The sequence below is a fragment of the Phaethon lepturus genome, unplaced genomic scaffold (assembly GCF_000687285.1).
Source record: "Phaethon lepturus isolate BGI_N335 unplaced genomic scaffold, ASM68728v1 scaffold3328, whole genome shotgun sequence".
Lineage (NCBI taxonomy): Eukaryota > Metazoa > Chordata > Aves > Phaethontiformes > Phaethontidae > Phaethon > Phaethon lepturus.
Window position 1 is genome coordinate 147,522 of NW_010556736.1, and position 17,681 is coordinate 165,202.

General features: G+C 39.5%; 1 protein-coding gene across 1 annotated transcript in view; it reads right to left on the reverse strand.

Annotated features, from left to right (window-relative positions):
* The window catches only part of SPATA5 (spermatogenesis associated 5), a 178,600-nt gene that overhangs the window by 143,461 nt on the left and 17,458 nt on the right, over positions 1-17,681 (reverse strand). Inside the window, 1 exon segment of the mRNA XM_010292540.1 lies at positions 7,755-7,909. Coding sequence (XP_010290842.1) covers positions 7,755-7,909 — 155 coding nt within the window.

Genomic DNA, 17,681 nt, shown 5'->3' on the forward strand with positions numbered 1-17,681 from the left:
CAGCCTTGCCAGTCATATATTGGGACAGAACTAATATGTCTTATCCAAAACAGCAGACGGATCTAAAACATGCTACACCTCTCCCTGCACCATTGTCAACAAGCAAACATCCCCTGGCCTGTTCTTTGTTCTGTCACCATATGTTCCCATCCATTTCATCATGTTCAAATATTAAACATGTCAAGGTGCATCTAAATCAAATGATCTTCTGCCTTGAAATACTCTTCCAAAAATTTTCTAGATATAAATCACCCTTCAGCTCTAGAAAGTCAGCTACACTTGAAAGGCAAGCAGTATTACTAAAAGGAAATGTATCATCTTTCTCCTGACTCGAAAACTGGTGTCACTGCTGGCTTTGTACCTATTGCTATTTTCCTGATACCAGTAAACAGAGTGGAAACTAAAAGTAGAAAGGCTTCAAAAGAGGCAATTCAGTCTACTACTGAAGTAGAAGAAAAAGAGCATTTGGATGTGGTGCAAGTATTTTTGTGTAAGTCCAAGCACACTGCAAACCAAATAAAACTTCTCCCCGATTGTCAGTCTTTGACACAGAAGAAAATTACAAAGACAGCAGAGAGCAAACAGCAAAGATGAATACGCATAGGTCAATCCTCAGAAATATTCTCAGTTTAAAGGCTAACTGGAAGATGAGGAGCTGCCGATCCGCTGCCTGAAGAACATCATCTCTTTCATACCAAGAATATGTTACAAGAACTTTAGAAAAATAAAAACTATAAACAATTCTTTTTCTTAGTGACCGACAGCTTCTGGCTCTTACTTACTTTATAAGCCTGGGGAGGTATGAAATACGTAGAGCTGATCACCACTGCCTTCTAAGAAGGATCTGAGAGCAGAGGGATCTGCCAAAGGCAGATTCCCTTATGGGGAAAAAGAAAAAACAAAACTAAAAAACCCAGAAAAGAAACACAAATTCAGTAAAGCTCAGAGCAAAGCGAAGACTGAATCAGACACAGCAGAGTATCCCAGTAGCAGAGGGAGGAAGGTGTTTTAGCAGGGGCATTACCAAAGCAGCATGCCAGTTCTCATAACTTGTAAGCCAACTTTTGCAACCTGCCAATATTCCCTTCTGAAGTGCTGCTTCATGCTACAAGCAAGACTAACTGCACAAAACAGATTAAAGGAAAGGTAGCAAACAGATGAAAATGGGCTGTGCACAACTGTAGTCTTGAAATGAAAGTGTTTGTATGAATTCAACAAAAACAGTAAAGGGAGAAACTCCACAACACTGTGAAAAGGAAGAGGGAAACAAGAGCATGAATTCCTACCACCCAACTTTAAGCTGGTTATCTTGGGCTGCCAGTGCACTAAAAAGAGAGAGAGATTTCACAGAGCGATTCAGCTATAGTACAACTCCCTCTTAGACATTGGACAGGAGTCTCACACCCAGTTTCTCTCTCTTTCCTTTAGAGGCAACATATGATGAGGAGAAGTCCAGTTTAGGCACCTCAGTTAAGTGCTTAAAGATAAGAAGAATCCTCCCCTCCTGCCTGAGTTTTCACAATAACAGACAGAAATCCACCTGCAGATTTTTAATTACAATGAAGCAAACGTACAAGTTTATAAAAAGTGAAGATGTCTGTCAGATACCTCACTTGCATCTTGCCACTGTTCCACGCATGCAAACCACCCCTTTTCACCCAAATTTCATGGCTGAGTAACATAATTAAACTCAGGACAGTTAGTCCCAACTCTCCCTTATTCTAAAAGCTGGTGTTTCCAAGTCAGATTTTAAACAGTGTCAGTGTTTTAAATTTCATTTAGAAAATACTTATTACCTATCCCTACAAGCCTTAATTTTACCTAGCAGCTCTGTAAACTGCACAGAACTAAATATTGGCACTTTTAGACAAGTTTTTCTTAGTGAAGTCAACATATAACATAAGCTTGTTCTCATTTTTCATTATCAGTCCTTAGTCATATCTGGTAAAGATATGGTCTAGTCATTCCTGTCATCGTGTCTTTCTAGCTAGATAAAGATTTTGACAAACATGAACAAGAACTTCTTAAAATCAATTAAGCCATCAGGAATTCCCTATAACTTTCAGCAACAGAAAGCAAAATCCACTAGCAGTACTTTGCACATATACAAAAAGCCAAGGAGAAAACACCTAAACGTTATTTTTACCCTCTCGTAAATATTCAGACCATTGCACAAGTCTTCTGAGGCATTATTCAAATGCTCTTTCAGACCCACTACATGTCATTTAACATCAACACAAGCGACAGAATTGTATAGAAAAGGTGAAGTAGGGCCACCTTACATGAAGGTTGTTTTCAGTAATCTGGAGATATACTCTGATTTTGCTTACATTGAAAATCAGGAAAGGGAGGAAAGGGAGACAACTGGGTCAAGACATACAAACAGGGCCACTAAATGTGAGCTTGTCCATTCTGAGTTTAAAAAGAAAATAATTAACCAGCCAAAAATTCAGTTAACTTATTTAGAATTTCTCTAATACAAGGTGTGGAATTCAAGCAGCAATGGTATTAAAAGCAAAAATAGCTAACAAAACACTACCTTCACGTTCTGGTCAAGTCCTAATCAAAACTCTTTTTCCCCCTTTGATTTCAAAAGGGAAAGTAGGGGAAAAAAACAGTCCACCAACAATCAAACACTCAAAAGTAAGAATTCTTTTAGATTCATATAAGCTTGGAAGAACTAGGTGGATTGGTTTTGCACACAAATCCTCAGTAACTTCCTGACTGCAATTAACACAAATTCTAGTGCGCACATTTAGACCGCTAGCTAGACTTCACCTGCACACAAACTCAAAGGAAATGTCTTGCAACATAAGCAATGAAGTGTGATACTCCGTCACTGTGGAAATGGTTTTAAAGACTAGCCTTGGGGCTGAGCTTACACGTACACAGACAGTACTCTGCTACAGTGTGTGAGACACCGAGATTTCATTACCGCTGTAATCTTTAGCTCTCCCCAGGTCAACAGAGCTCAGAATACGATGCAGAGCAACAATTCCCCAGAGGCTGTTAAGGAGCAAGCAATAAAGAAATAAAGCAGACATGCAAAGGATGTCTCATCCAGAAACTTTTGGCTGCAAAGACACAATTCTGAGTGTTGAATTACAGTAAAGAGAGTGAAACAGGCAAGCAAAATCCATAGCACTCTCAAAAATTTCAGAAAGACCCATAGGAGAGGGAGGAATGGCAACTACAGTACAACTCTCCAAAGAACTGAAGTATTAACATCCTGATTTATAATGTGCATCCCCCCCTCTCCTAAAGCCCTGCTGCAGAAAAAGCAGCCTTCTAAAAAGGTTGTAACACGTAACAAAGTTCAAGAAAGGTTCTGTAAAAATGGAAAACAAGATGCTACGTGGAACCAGGCAGCAAGTATTGTTGCCTTTGGCTTGGTCACAGCCAACGCACACAGCAACCCAGACGGCACCCGGGATGCAAGTGGAAGGACAAAAGAACACAGAAAGGAGGAACACACAAAAAAGCATGTGGTGGCATCTCCACCTCCAACAGCTCCTCCCGCACACAACCTCGCTTTCTGTCTACCTCCCCAAACTCACTTCATTTTGGCTGTTTCCCCCACCAGTAATTTTGAATATGCTTGGAATAATAAGAGCTCAATTTATGTCAAACTAGCTTGTCATAGAGCACTTTTCAGAAGCAGACTGCAAAGCATTCTGTAAAGGTTATCAAATATCCTGAGACACCAAGAAGTGACTTGCTCAAGGCCACCCATACAAGTTACTTCTAATATATCTCCTTGTTCTTTAGCTACTACCCCATGTATATGCATAACGAGGTTTTTCCAGGTTTTCAGTATGAGAAAAGACTGCAACAAAGCAATTTAGCCTAGTAGCCTTCTAAACAGCCAAGCAACTAGCACTCAATTCTAGGACCCAAAAAACAAAGACTGTTTTGAAAACTGAAGTTTTCTTTACAGCCTAGTCAAAGTTCTGCAGATTTCAGAGAACAAGCTCCATGTTGATGAAACAATTTGGAGTTCAAGACAACACAAGTAATTATTTTCATTCCATACCAGAGGGTGATACCAGCTTCAAAAAAACCAACAGCCCATAAATGGCAAAGGTGTCATTACTATAAGGGAAGGAGCCCTTCAACAAAATTCATTTACTTCTGGCTTTATTTAGAAGTTTCTTTGAACTCTTCTCATTCAATTGACACATGGCTACTGCAAAGCAATGAAATGTGGAAAAAAAAAAACCACCAAAAACAACCACCCACCATCTAAAAAGTGGAAAGATAAAAATCACAAAAGTCTCAGCTTAATTCAGCGTGTACATCAATGGTTTTACTTTAACTGCACAGCCCAAAAGCCATCCACACCAAGGGGGCTGCCAAGTGAATAATATATCTGCAATAAACAGCAAAAAGGGGATACTATTAATGTAGCTCAGACATCCATCTTCTCTTTGGAAAAAAAAAAAAAAATCTCATCGCTGATCATTCCTTTAGTGTTTAAAGTTATTTTTAGCACGTATTTTTTAGATGACAAACAATGTTAAGGTCAGACTTCAAAACATGAAGGAATGTAACCCCTGATTTTCTAACAAATTTACCCACACAATTAACTGTCTAGCTGGATAGCTTCTGTGGCAAGGAGAGCAGGGGAAGAAAGCCTATCCTTAGAGACAGAAAGTATCTGGAGATTAATCAGTACAGGATGACTTCACAAAATACCATGCACAAAGATACATTAGCCAGAAAAAACAACAACAACAAAAAAGAATCAACCAATATTTTTAGGTTTCTTGAAGAAAGCTGGACTCCTATCTGGCTCATGCTTTCTATTTCATTTCCCACACACCCAGCTATAATGTTTACATTTTGATAAGAATGCAACAAAAGGTGTAAGTAAGGCAGTTTCTGCTGGTATAAATTACTTCAGAGCACATAAGTGACATACCACAGTACACCATGGCCAACAGCCAACTAAGTGTTGAATGGGTAAGTGGCCCAAGTCAGTGGACTGAAAGCGCTGTGTTGAAAAGAGGAGTAAATTAGTAAAGAAGAAGAACTTACTGAAATTAGGACTACTAACATCAGTTCTGTGGCAAGCAAGTAATTTTAAGGCTTCCCAGAGGTGTTGCAGGACTAGACATTCAAGCATAACAATATTAAACAGCACAGCATTCTAGGACACAGCATCATCAACACAAGATGATGCAACTAATTAATGGACCTGCAGTTGCATTCATTTGGCTTCTTAGATACCTGGTTTCTACTGAAACTGGCAGTACTTCAGCATCTAATTAATTGCAAACACTAGTGCGATCAAACACACAGCTTCAACCAGAGCAGTTAAATACGCAACTTTAATGAGAGGAGCAAAAATGTAAAAATAGATTTAAGACATACCTAAAATTCCTTACTAGAACGATGCAACATAAAATGTTGCACACTCCTCTTAAAAAAATAGGTATCCAAGGAATTAGAAGCTGCATTACATTTTCTGCTAAAATCTGTGTTCCAAACAGCAAATCAGCCATGTAAATTCTCTGGATAACAGTACATTAAATGCTAAGTGAATGTCACTCAGAAACTAACAATCAGGTGAGAATAAGACATACTTATTTGCTAATAAAGAACAAATTACGCTAACCTAAGTTTAATAACAACGATAAATAGAAATATTTCTTTTTACTTGTGCATGTCTATAAACCACACAGTGGTGAAATTTTTTTAAATGCCTACACTACGCTGAAGTACATGAATGAGTTTCAGATGTTTGCAAGTGTTCCTGCATCACACCCAAAGCCCCCAGCAAGCAGCCCTAACCAGGGGGCTGCAGTTTAGATTCCTGTTGCTTGCTTCCCTTGCACTGCCATCCCGGCCACCCCGCTGCAGCATAACCAAGTTCCTTCAACTAACCCATGGACATGAACTGACTTAGGTCACTCTCCCACCTCAAATACAAATCGTAATGGAGTAATTAGCCTCGAGGCTGGTGGTGGTGGTGTAACAATGCTGGATTTACACTACTGACACTTTCATGGACAGCTGTGTTGGTATTTACAGATATTCAGACTGCTTCTGAGCATGCACAGGTACCTTTCACTTTGGAAGGCAGGTAGTTCTGCACGCCAAAATAATGGTTAAACTGAATTCTAACACCTCCTTTGGTAGGTGATATGAGAGGACACCATATCTGTTGCAGCCAGTAATTTAGATTCCACTTTAAACTCACCCCAGGCACCAAGTAGATGGCCTGAAATTTACCCTACATCTTCACAGAATATACATTATTTTGGAAAAATGTAGGTCCTGTCAGCACAAAAGGAATCTGCACTATGTTGTTACCTTCCCTTCAATAAACGAATGAATTTCAGTAGTATTTCAGTGACTCAGCTAGTGTTTAACAAATAAAAACAAGTAACAATCAAGGAAGTCACTGGCAGGATGGTTTAACGGACAACACGAGCCTGGGTAGTAGGTTGACCTGGATTCAGAACAGATTTCCCGCAGTACTTCGAGACCTCACTTCTATCTATCTTTATCGTGCTGTTTAGCAGCACTCCATCTTGCTCCAAATGGGGTGGTATTTCTAGGAGGCACAGCACAGTGATAATGACGCGAGCCCAAGAGCCAGTAGCACAATAAACAACGAGAAAACTAGTAATTCTGGTTCTCAGCAGAACTAATTAGCCCTTGCGGATATTGATGCCACTACACAATTTCCAGGAAAAGCTGTCTGGGGCCAGCCCAGGCATTTCCACCCAGCATTTCACTGCACAGCATGGACTCTTAACAAGCCAAGTGTGATATCCGAACTGGCTGTGTACAGCATCCTGTTCGCAGAATATATTTCCCATTCCTATCGTTTGGGAATAAGGTTCTACAGTTGTGCAATCTAATTCCCAGATGACTCATCTTCTTGCAATGAGATGTAAATGTTTTATTCTAGGGCTTGAGGAGCTGCTGAGAAACACCAGAACAGCAGCTCGCACAGGTGAGATTTAGTAAGATTAAATACAACATTTTCTTATGCCGAACCTTCTTAAGCCAGATCAGAGTCATCTTAAACCAGATCAGTCCCCCAGCCCAATTTACATTGGGTCTCCTACTAAACTACCATAATACGTAACTGAGAGGGCAGTGAGCAGGGTAAAGATGAACCCGGCACTGCCAAAAGAACTGTTCACATAATGACAGCCCCTGATGGGTAACTGCTTGGCAGTGATAACCTCCCCACAGTATCTAATTCTGCCCTCAGGTAAAGCCATGTAATGTCACTGAAGACATTTAGATCACAGCAGTATGAACTACATGTAGAATTAGTCAACTGCTTTACACAAACTCACAGCAACCCATCTCTTCACAGCTTCATTTCAATACACTTTGGTTACAAATCCTAACAGTTGGTTTCTGCTTAAGTTTGTGTCTGCTTCACAAAAGGCTCCAGCTTTCACGGCTACTCAGGATCTGCTTTGAGAAGACATCTTAAGCTTTTTACTCCATTAACCCCCTCAGCATATAAAACTACAGATCAGTATATAATACGCTCCTGTACTATCAACTCTTCCTAAAGTACTATGAACTTAAGCTTCTGCAAATGGGTCTTCAAAATTATAATTAAACAAACACACACACAAACAAAAAGATGATGCACAACTTTAATTGACAACTTGAGGCTTCCACTTGACAAAATTACTGCCTTTTGGTATGGCATTTCAACACCTAACTGCAACTTTTAACGTGGCTCTAAAAATCTTGCTAGCATATTGCAAAAAATAACTTACTTTTGGCACATCAACTGCCACCTCCCTCATGGCGCTGGGCCTGACATCATTCATCCCCTGCAGGAAGTCATTGAAAGCAATCGTCACTGACCCAGCCACCTCGTTGTCTAACAGGTTAGGTCTTTTCCCCAGTGCTCTTCGCAATGCGTACAAACCTATTAAAAACGAAACAAAAAAACCCCGTGGAAATATGTAGACTTCCTCCTGGTTCTCACAAACAAAAAGCGTACAACACACAACCAGACAGCAGCACTGGAAAGGAAACAATGTTCAAAGTGTCTCAATGCTGGGCCTTAGCTAGGTCAAAGAACATGCAAGACACTTCTGATGGGAGAGCAAGAAAAAGGGGATTTAATGACCACGGACAGAATATAAACTAAATCCGTTCCAAAAGACAGAATGAAACAGCCTTGCCCCTGTGTTCCCGGAGATGAAGCTAACAGGGAAAAACCTCCAAATGTCCATACATTGATCCAAACACATTTCTAAACCACAGAGGTAGAGGAATAAGGAATATTCAAGGCAAACGTTAAGTCAGCTCACATAAGACAGCTGCAACTTTGTCCATTCCTCTATTATTAGGACTGTGTTTTCCAAGCTGCTTTTAAAAACAAACTGATGATATTTCCTTTACTTTCATTGGAACCCTATTTTGCTGACTAGTAAGAGACTAGATACCTATATTTTTCTTGATATGCAACAAACGTTCCCTGCAACACTCAACAGCTCTTCGTTCCCTTCAGCGATCACGCTTTTCAAACACAGGCATAGCTTTTACCTTCTTTCTTTGGCCAAATTACTCACATACAATGCCAATAAACCTCAGTATTAATTCCTAGCTTCCCCCTATAATTCAATCCTTCAAAAGCCACACAAGTCCCACTTACTCGCACATCAGAATATCAATACTTCTCGGGCAGGATGAAGCGGTACCATCTGCAGCTCCCAGGCATTCCCCAGAAAGAGCAACTACAGCCCCTGTTGTGTAAGATGCCCAGAAGCATCACGATTTTCCCACTGTGTGATTATGCCTTTTAAGGTCTAATATAATTTGGAGTTCTATTGCTTCTATTTCCAACTCCGTTCAGTGAAATGAATCTGCTAAATATGCCACTTAGTATATTACTACATGATGAGTATAATCTATATACAGGTATACACACATCCACACGTACGCAGATACATTTATCTGTTGTCATGCATTACAAAAAAAAAAAGAGGCAGTTTGTACAACACCAGTTCACGTTGCACGACCATAAGAGACAAACATTTGTTAAATCTTTTCTATATTTAACCAAACAAAACACCACTTAGTGCTACATGAAAGGACAAAAAAAAGGGGTAAGCTGTTTCTGAAAATAGACATTGTTTTAACTTTCAGCAGATCGTTGCCTTTTTTTCTATGGAGGCACTGGTAGATGTGGACATGCAAAGTTTATGACAATGACAGGAATTCTGCATTTCCTACAATATATACAACGTGTGAAGAGATATAATATCTCCCCTGTGAAGCAGTACAGCTGGTGTCTCTCCATAAACTGCCAATTATGGCAGAGTCTGAGCACCTGCACTCAATACCCAGGCTCTTAATACAATAATGAAAAAAAGTCCGTAATTCAGATTTCCCCTTGCACAGAACATCCAGAACTAATAAGATATATAAATAAAAACATTCCATGAGGCCAAGGAGAAAAATGAAAATCTGATCACCAGAGGACAAGCATCAAATATAACTGACTCATTTTAACAACCCAGACAATTTTCATGTTATTCCTCCCCCCCTTCTTCCTTCCTCTGAAACAGTTCATCTTAAGCAAGACAATATAGATTCACCCCCCCAGATTTAAAATTTACATCCAAGCAAATAACAAACTCGACATCTTATTCTACTGTCATTGCAGCTAACACACTTTGAGGTGTGGGAGCAGGTATTGGGGTTGAGTCCTGCATTTTCTTTTTGGTGAAGTCAGTTCAAAAAAATGAAAGAATAAATAACAAGGCATGAAATTGCATCATAGAGAAAGCAAGTAACTGATAAAGATCTCTGCTCCTCACTTCTATACATATCCGTTCCATCAGGTACCAGTTTAGCCCAGTGCCCATTTGATGCATTTTAATCGTGTCATGGTTATCGCTTTTTCATGACATGAGGAATTCTTAAAAACAAACAGGTTTATTTTAAAAATTGAGAGAGAACAGCACATAAAAATGCCCAAAGAGAATACTGCTCTTAAGGATCATTACTGCCAGTGCTACTAGGGGTACGAGTGAAGTTTCAGCCCTCAGCAGTGGATTTCAAATATAACAGCCTTGATCCAGAACAGGAATAAAGAGGTCACAGCTTTCCAAACAAAGCCTGAATTCATTTCAGCATGCGCACGCACACAGGTCAGCACTTAATTGAAACAATGTTTTACATTAAAACAATAATAAAAAACAGATTGAAAAAGAAAGCATGATTCTTCCTGTTTCCTCCTGTTATCATAATCATTCTTTCCTGCACTTCAGATTGACCTCTAACCAGAGGTGGGGAAAAAAGTCTTATTAGCAGGAGAAGGATACAGCCAGTGGCTTGCTGGAGGCAGAAAAACACATCCTTGTATCAAGGCACTGAAAGATGTATTTAATGTAAGGAAATACAGAGTAGGGTGCAAAACATGCTGCTAGAAGCAGTACAGAGGCAAAGGAGGTGAAACACTACAGCAAACCCAAGTTTGTCACTACAGAAGTTATAACACAGATAAGCTGAAGATTCAGACACAGTACCTCAGAAAACAGCTTAGCTGTTGGGTATCTTTAGCATGGGAATGTTTTAGTTTGAGTACATGTCGTTGCTGTAAACTGAGCACAGCATTTGTTTCAGCTTTGCTTGCTCCTTTTCAGATGCTATTTCATTCTTTCGGATTTATGAATATCAAAAGCCTTTTGGCAGTGACTGCAGCTCAGAAGTAGGCAAGTAGGTTTCCACTGTTTTATTCCAGCACAAGTCCGGCATGAGGGGAGGAAGGACGCAGACGTGGTTAGCCTGCCACATGGTCGGCACGCCTGTATGTCTAGTAAAGGGATACATGACTGCTCCCTAGGACTACCCTGCGTGAGCAGAAGCGTCATGCAGAAGGCAGCCTTTGCAATAGTGAACACCACTGATTCTCAGTGGAGTATAAATGGAAATTCCCAGTTAAAAAAAAAATAAAAGAAACAAGCATAAGTCATGCATGATTACAAACAATGGAAAATAAACAGTTTGTTCCAGTCCAACAACTGTGTGCTCTACCTCACCAACTCATCCTGTCTGTCTAGAACAGAGGAAACCAAGTGGACAGAGGGGGAAAAAAAACAGCAGAACACCCTGTCCTGGTACAGATGATCCTTCTTTGGTACCAGGCTATGCATGAGGTCGATAGCATTGTTTCCCTGTAAGGTTTTCTTGCTCATAGCTTGGCTAAGTATTGGCACATTAGATCATAATCACAAATGTCTGAGCCTAAAAATAGACTCTATGACACCGCTATATTTGTCAGAGCCTGTGTATAATTATATACTACTGTAAGTAATAGAAAGCATCCACTCAAAATTACAAACATATATACTTTAGGTTTCAAAAACAGAATATACGCAACACTTGAGGAAATTAACTGAAGAAAACAAAACTGTTAATCATGTATCTTTCACTGCCCATCAGCTATTTCTTCCACAAATCCATCCAGTCTGGACTCACTCTACCAGAATTCTAATACCAGAATTTGTAAGTAGCTTCAAAGCAACTGCAATCTTCTTGTAACATTATTTACAAAAGGAAATGTTTCTTCTTTCCTTGCTAATCTGCCATTTCCCTCCCAAACTATTATGGACAAACCCAGAAGACGCATACCATTTCTCCCTGTGACAGCTGTGAAATCCAACATGATACTCTCCTGCATGGCTGGAAATGGAATGCTCAACAGCATATGGAAAGATTTCCGCCTCCTAATGGCACTGGATGGGGCATCTTTCTCTACTTCTAGATCTTTACGTACTATACTTCAATATTCAACAGTTTTGTGCATAGAAAAAGCATTTCATATAACTTAAAATCAATTTTGAACTTTAGAAACCATCAGAGGAGCATACCTGATTTCACAGGCAATGGATACAAAGTTATTCCAGTGTTTAGCATTTTTGAGATAATGAGCTCTTCTGCTTTATATTTGGCAATTTTTAATCAGCATGGCTTTCTGCACTCATTCATGACAACAATCTCCAAATTACACTAAGAAATCTCTTCTAGAACTTCAAGTATCAATACCACAAATCACATATATTCTTAAACATATCGTAGCCTTATAAACAAAGGGAGTTTACAGCACTTCATTACATCAGGATATTGGATGGTCAAATCCAAGGAAAAAAATAGAGAACGCGTATATGTATGTTGTTTCAAGTTATGCATAAACATATAATAACGCAGACAAAGCCCATTTGCCTTGCAGACGGAAGCCTCACCCATCACCTGGTAAGGACCACTGCTCCACTGAGACTGCCCCACAGACACATCCTCACCTGTTCAATCAACTTTCATCCTGTGCAGACCCAGCAGACCGGTTCTCCTGCCCATCACAGTGAGACAGCACTAGGTAGTAACAACAGCAGCTGCCATGAGCGATGAGGGACAGCAGGGACGTGTCTAGGCGAAGGCTCTTCTTCCCTTTACTCCCCGGACAATGGAACAACAGCACCAGGCAAGGACCTGATGCCTGTGGACCACTAGCAAGCTTTCCTCTGACCTGGGGGCAGGAACCACCATCCACATAGGTGAAAAATTCAGATGTGTTCTTCCATTTGCATCCTAAGAAACTTCTACAATTTGCAGGGGTTTTTGGTGTGGTTTGGGTTTTGGTTGGTTCGTTGATTTTGTCTTTTTTTTTTTTTTTCCTCCACCAATGTACATAAGTATGTAATCAAACACACCAACAAATTTATCAAGGAATTAAAGGAATTAAAAACCCCAAATATTCATGGATTAAACTCCTATAAACATATTTTTAAACTTATTTTTTTATTTAACCTGCATCTAAAATGCACGCCTATTTAGGAAAAATTTCATGAAGCAGAAACCTTTACTTTTGCTCTTGAAACCATATTCTGCAATCTGTCTTTAGCTGCCAACACTATATGGGAAAATCCCTGAAGAACTTTCATACACTGTTTGCACAGGAAAGATAATGCCCTTAAATCCCTTGTAACCATAACATTGCAAATTCACTCGGCTAACCTGAGCACTAATCTACTGTAGGGATTATGTAGGCGATTTATAGTCCATCGTGAAGAGCGCTGGCATTTGCTGGAACACGTCTATGGAGCTGACTAAAAGTTGCTGAGAGGTACGACAGGGGAGGGAAAGGAAGGAAGGAGGAACTGTATTTTCAAAACTTCTTTCATACAGGAAACAGTTTATTCACAGATCAGCTACACACACATCATTTATCCTAAAACAATGACAACGGAGGGAAATAAGGAATACCAGACTGCCTGTTTCTAGCCTGCTCTTATATGCAAATGTACGTAAGCTAAGGTTAGTCATACGTGTGTGAGAAGAAAGATAAGGACTGCCAGGCTACCAGAATAGCAAGGGCAGAAAGACAAGAAGTCACTAAATGCCGGTCTAACTTTTCGCTATATTCTGACTTGACAACGTTTATAATTACAGTTAAAGTCAGGAGATGTACGAAAACTTTGCCTGAAAAAAATCTAAGCTCTGTCCCCCAATAGTAGCTATTCATTCTACATACAAATGCCTACTGCTGATTCTATTCCCGTAGAGCTTACACAGACATACAAATTAAGCTATGTTTCACCAGAGGATCTTTTACAATCTTTTATCAATCAACAAAAGAACTAAGACTGCTTTCAGATCCTAAGTTTTACATTATATATTCCAGGAAAACATTTTACATGGAGCCTGGCAGGGAGTCAGAAAACATTGACATTTTCTCCTACAGTACCATTTCTACACAAATACCTTGTCTGAAGTATAGCTGATGCTAGCTTATTCAGAAAAAAAGCACAGCTATGGAAAAACATCATTTTTTTTACTCGGATACTGAGAAAGCTTGCAACTTTTCAACCTGAAGATGACCGTTTACTCTAAACAGGTTAGTTCAGCCCTTCTAAAGCCACCAGAGCAAGATGGAGTGAGGAATCATAACACAGTCAGTCCCTCCCTATGTACTATGAGGAGAACAAAACTCCTACAAATTTTTAGTATGGGAAGAGCTGCACGTCAAATGTATTTGAAACAGAGTCTACTACCATTACTGTTCAAGTTACATTTGAAACCAGACTCTGCACAAAGGCTGAAAGGAAAAAAAAAAAGCATAATAATTGCTTCACAGAGATGACACTGTACTTAAGCTCTAGACATTCCCATATTATGGTCACTCAAAGAATGTAAGAGCAAGCCAACTGCTTTGATGAGCACTAAGGAGAGAAGTGTTAGCCAAAATTCAGAAGATATCTGAATCTAGAAACACAACTGTGTCAAATGAAATTCTGCCTAAAACAAGACAAAAGTGGCATAAATGAGTATCAGACACATCATAAAAAAACAGAACAGAGAACAAAATTAAAAACAATTGCCTTTCCAAAATTAAAAAAAGTTACTAAAGGCTTCTTAAAATGTAATACGCCTTTCAAACAAGTAATTTCCAAAAAAAGTATGCTTGCATCTTGGAGGCAAAAAAAATAGTTTTAGTCCAAACACATAATTCCAATTCATAACTGGAGCGTGCTGCAGAACTAGGAAATAGAATAACTTTCTGCATCACGAGGAACCAAGTCTGAATCACCTGCGATAATTTAATGCCAGATTACTGGAGGGCTGCAGCGAACATGAACTCTGTTAGTAGAAAAACACCACAGTGCTTGTGTGCTGGTCAGCAGTAACAGTGAGCATGGTTATCCTACTTCAGCTGGCAGGAGGTAGAAAATTGGAAAAGACATGAGGGAAGAAGGAAGTGTCTAAGTCTGCAGAATATCTTTCAGTTAGCAAAATGCCAGTTAAGATGAATGACTCTGTGTACAGCATGTTGTATTACCAAGAAGAAAGTCCACAGATTTGCCAAACCCTTCTCAGAAATTAAAGGTCAGGAAGTTGTCTTCACTTCTTAGATGTGTAAAACCTTTATAAGTTAACACAGAGGAGCAAGCAGCTTGGATGATTGTAGAAAAAAAGAAAACCTATCGGATGATTTAAAAGATAGTGGACTGCAGAGTGCTTTCAAAAATCAGTAACTTTCATGCATTCAAAAGGTGCTGTATAGACAGCTGAGCATTTCTTCTGTTGCTACAGGAATAACACTGCGTGGCGCACAGCTCTCATCCAGCTTTGCATCCAGGGAGCTGGAGCCCGAGGGACACAAAACCTGATAAGCAGAATAGTGACTCACACACTACTCCTGTCCATGTGACTTAGAGCTGGGTTACCGACATGTGTGGATTCCCAGGTCTAGAAGATAAACGGGGACCATGCAGAACTCTCTGTTCCTACCACAGCTGATCCAGTGACACTGCCTAAGATAGTATCAGCCCTAAATTTATTCTGTTCTTCAGCAAAATGACATAATGCTAAGTTTTCAGCATCTGCAAGCTGAGTAATGACATTCTAATTGCCAATTCACAGCCCACCAGTCTGCACAGATAGGGCTGCACCAATGCAGGCTACTATGGCATCATGCACCCCCCTCACTGTTCAAACCAAACTGTTTGGGGGCTGATCCTCCAATCCATTCAAAGGCAGAGGTTTCTATACGCATTGCCACACATGAATAATATCGTTTCTTCTGTACCACTAAAGCTGCAGAAGCAAGAACACGGTGTTTATCTGCCATGAAGGTCAATTTAAAATATTAATGACAGTTATTGATCAACTCGTCTGAAAATATTCTTTATTTCCTGCTTATATAAATATTGGCAGACAGAATGGGATGTGATTTAAACAGACTATTAAGTACTCAACCCACAACTGTGTATATGAAGTCAGTAATCCCATCATCCAATTAACTGCAAGCCAGTTTCAAATAAAAACACACTTAAAACTAGTTATGATGAAAACCAAAAGTTCACATGCCTTGACTGCAGTAAGTGCAATGTTCTCCACACAAAACCAAAAATCAAGTACCGTTACAAAACGGAACAAAAAGGCCAAAGATTTTATACAAGAAAAAATAACCACAAAAAGCAACATAATATGCACCAGCATCTCTTCAGAGGGGCAAATGGAGCAAGACTTTTTCTCTCTGGATACAAGACATTTGCACTAAGGAAACACGTCTGCACTCAGCATATGCAAAGACGGGGCGGGGGGGAAGAATAAAAAATAAGAGATTCAGAAATTTTGCAATCACATCAGAATGACACCAAAGCAAAATAAAAGGGTAACAATCTAACCCTATGCATCTAAAATAACACAATTTTTCTGGAATCTTAGGGAAGTAGTTGAACTACTTTAAATGTCTAAGACAGCAGTTCTAAAATAAATTCTGACTCTGTCTTTGACCCACAAGATGTTGGGGGAAGGAAATCCTACAAAAGAGGGCAACGGATCCCACAGACAATAAGGTCAACACACTCCACCCAGTCTCAAGCATGTTCCTTCAAACCACTCAGCAGCATCCAGATGTAGCCACTTCTGCACGAAAGCCATCATTCCAAGTTAATGCTCTCCGAAACAAATCAAAAACCATGTGTTACAGTCCAAGTCCAAAAAAGCCACACTGCTTTGTTAAGTTCGCGTGCAAGCAAGGACGCATTTATTCATAACCTGTTAAGACAGCAAACTAGGTCAATTGCTTTGGTTTAAAAACAGCTTCTGCATTAAGCACCCAACTTTAAAGTTACAGAACATAGCACTAAACTTAAAACTCATGAATGCTGAAGGTGGGGATTGGATTTTCTTGGTCTTCCACCATAAATTAGCATGATGGAACACTGTATCAGAGAACTCAATTGTTCCAGTCCAAAAATTAATCTGTATCTTTACTTCTGTACCATATGTGGCCTTTCCAGTGCATTTCAAAATCCAGTGTTCTGCTATTTCTGCAAAAATCTTCCAATTTCATGAAAATACATCTTTTGGTATTGACTGTCTGACTATACATATTATTAATATTCCACAAATCCCCCACATTTTCTACATGACCTTTTTATAAAAAGGCAAGCAAGCCTTTTCCACCTTATTTTGAATGTCCCATGGGAACCAACATTCAGTTAGAGAATGCAATAGCAGATCATTTGCAACAGCATCATTTCAATCTTTTTTCCATGCTACAAAACAAACAAACAACATAGACATAGTATTTTCAGTCACCTTCCGTACGGGAATAAAATAACTACAGCATGTCAAGCAGTGCTTTCCCTTTAAAATCTGTAACTGCAATCAATTAATTTGAAAACAAACAAAAAAACCACTCAAAAAAACAAACAATCACATTGCCTTGGTCATTAACTGCCTTTGTCAAAATTTACACTTTCAACAGTGTCTCAGCCCACATTCCTACGTTTAGAATTATAATCCAAGGAAAGTATTTACATTTGTTGTAGACCCCCAGCAGAATTCAGGTCCAAATTGTGTTGGGAAAGGTTCATCTGAACCTTAATGGCTTAAAGGAAGGATAAATATTCTCGATGCCCTAACACTAGGCTGTTTCATCAAGACTGTGACTGAGCTGAAATGAAGAGCTCGGATTTGAGATACAAGGCTGAGAAGTCACATATTGAACACAGTGTTTGCCTAATTGAAAGACCAGTTAGAGGCTGGTCCTCAGGGTACACAGAGACCCACTGTTAATCACATTAGCCCAAACAGCTCACATTTCCTGCAGGTGGCCAAGCTACCAAAACTGCAGAAGCTGGGGAAAAAAAAACCCAACACAGATCTAACAAAGAGGCATT